Source organism: Penaeus monodon, chromosome 32 (assembly GCF_015228065.2).
Source record: "Penaeus monodon isolate SGIC_2016 chromosome 32, NSTDA_Pmon_1, whole genome shotgun sequence".
NCBI classification, from domain to species: domain Eukaryota; kingdom Metazoa; phylum Arthropoda; class Malacostraca; order Decapoda; family Penaeidae; genus Penaeus; species Penaeus monodon.
In genome coordinates, this window is record NC_051417.1 from 18,420,001 (window position 1) to 18,422,065 (window position 2,065).

Genomic DNA, 2,065 nt, shown 5'->3' on the forward strand with positions numbered 1-2,065 from the left:
CGCGCGTGCAATTGGTATTCGTATGTGTGATGGATTGTGTACAAATATGCATGGGTGCTAATATGCGCACATAAATACTTATACTAGTGTGTCATATAGCAGAAGGATTTAAGAAACTATCAGTGACACAAATATTTGACACTTGTTCACAAAATTGAAGATGAAGTGGAATGCCAACACCCAGCCTCCTATTTTAAATCAGTGCATTATATCCAAGAAGTTTGCCAAACTGCCTAATGAAGAGAAAAAAAATGCAGCCTCTTAGTGATCTGCCCCCATTCAATTCCTTATGTTGTGACCCAAAGTGTTATCGATTTTGAATGGACTAGAGAGTTGAAAGTGAGTGCATTTAAAGACCCGAAATGTGCTAATGTGCTCCTCCCATACGAAGCCTAAACCAATCTACATATGTGTTCTTTGGAAGAAAAGGCTTCGATATAGTATTCTGAATACCTATATAAAATATCAATTAAACTAATTGTATATAAAAAATTCTCAAAACTTTCACTTAAATCTTAGCAATCAGTTACTGAAAACGTATACATGAACCCAATGGACGGAAATCAATATAGGTCTAACGTGATAATTTACAGTCAGGGGTGTTAATTGTCGTTTTTTTCTTGCTCATTAATGCAACGTAATCTCATCCAAATTCCAAAACAATAGCTCAAATGGCTGGCAGGATATCACATATCAGAACCTTTATATCTCGCAACTCGGCGCTAGTCACATAACACCTTATTGTTCCAAAAGTACAATATGTCATTCTGATCTGATATAGGCACCCTACTTTTATAAAGGCTTAACCTACATACTGATTAGGAAGTGAACCGTGGGGTGATAGTAGAACTGGCACTGTGTGGTTACTGCGAAGCACTTCATGTTTGCCCTTTCATGTCAGTCTCTCATTTCAACAATGTCACTTCATGGGGAGTGTGGATGAGGTCGTATGGATGCTTTAATAAGACACCTGGGGTCATGATGATATAATAACTATATCAAATCATATAAAACATGAAGTACGGCAACTCTATGGGTTAAGGCGAGCCTGCTCCTTAAGCGATGACCCAACAACTGTTACGTTACATGATAGCCTTGCATACAGGGAAGGACAACTGCTGTAGAGGGCGCAAAATACTGACACGTGAAGACAGAACAGCTTCGTGAGTCATGACGTGATATTTGTGAGGATGTGACAGATGAGCAAAAGGGAAGGTGACACCGGGCCGGGAGGTTCTTACCTGCTGCAGCTGTGAATCCTGCTGTGTCTGCCGGAGGGAGTCGAGGTCCTGCCGGGTGACGGACACGCACTCCCGAAGGCCGGCGGCCACGCTCGCGCTGATCTGCGCCGCGCGTTCTGGTCGTGGCGACTTGGGTACCTTGACGTGCGGCGGGAGCGACAGCACGCGGCGTACGTCCCGGGGCGACGACACGGCCTGCCCCAGCACGCCCGCACCCGCCCATCCCGCCCGCCCCAGCGTCTGCTGCGGGGAGCCCGCCTCGGAGCCCGACCTGCGGTGACTCAGGAGGCCGCCGAAGGAGCGCGATCGTGTGAGGCCTTGGTGCAGCGGGGAGCCGTCGCGCCCCTCGCAGCGCTCCCGCAGGGACATGCCCCCCCCACTGTGGCAGAGCTGCTGCTGCTGCCGCCGTAAGTGCTCGGGGTCGTCGCGGTCGTCGTCAGGGAGATGCGCCGACTCGTAGCCAGGGTCGGACAGGGCCGCGTGCAGGCAGGGGCGGCGGGGGCCGCCTGAGGAGGAGCAGCACGAAGACGAGGCTCCTGAGGACGAGGTGTCGCTGCGCGAAGAGTCACTGCGGGTAGTTCCGGGCCCGCCTGGACCCCCCTGGGAATCACCCGGGGGGCTCAAGGCGCCCCCTACGCCCTCGCCGCCGCCTGGATCCCCGGCAGCACGACCCAGCGGCTCGCCCACTTCCCACAGCTCCACGCCCAGCCGCACCTGCAACACAGGACGCTGTCAGGGGAACGGTGACGTGCGGGAACCCCCACTGTACACACACAGCATAAGAGAGTAACTCTGAAAAGTCGGCCTCAGGCCCAGACCGAGAC

General features: G+C 52.1%; 1 protein-coding gene across 1 annotated transcript in view; it reads right to left on the reverse strand.

The window, feature by feature from the left end:
• Positions 1 to 2,065, reverse strand: part of LOC119593704 (rho family-interacting cell polarization regulator 2-like) — a gene marked incomplete in the record, with an annotated part of 108,243 nt that overhangs the window by 15,993 nt on the left and 90,185 nt on the right. The window contains 1 exon segment of the mRNA XM_037942669.1: positions 1,242 to 1,955. Within this exon segment, the coding sequence (XP_037798597.1) occupies positions 1,242 to 1,955 (714 nt within the window).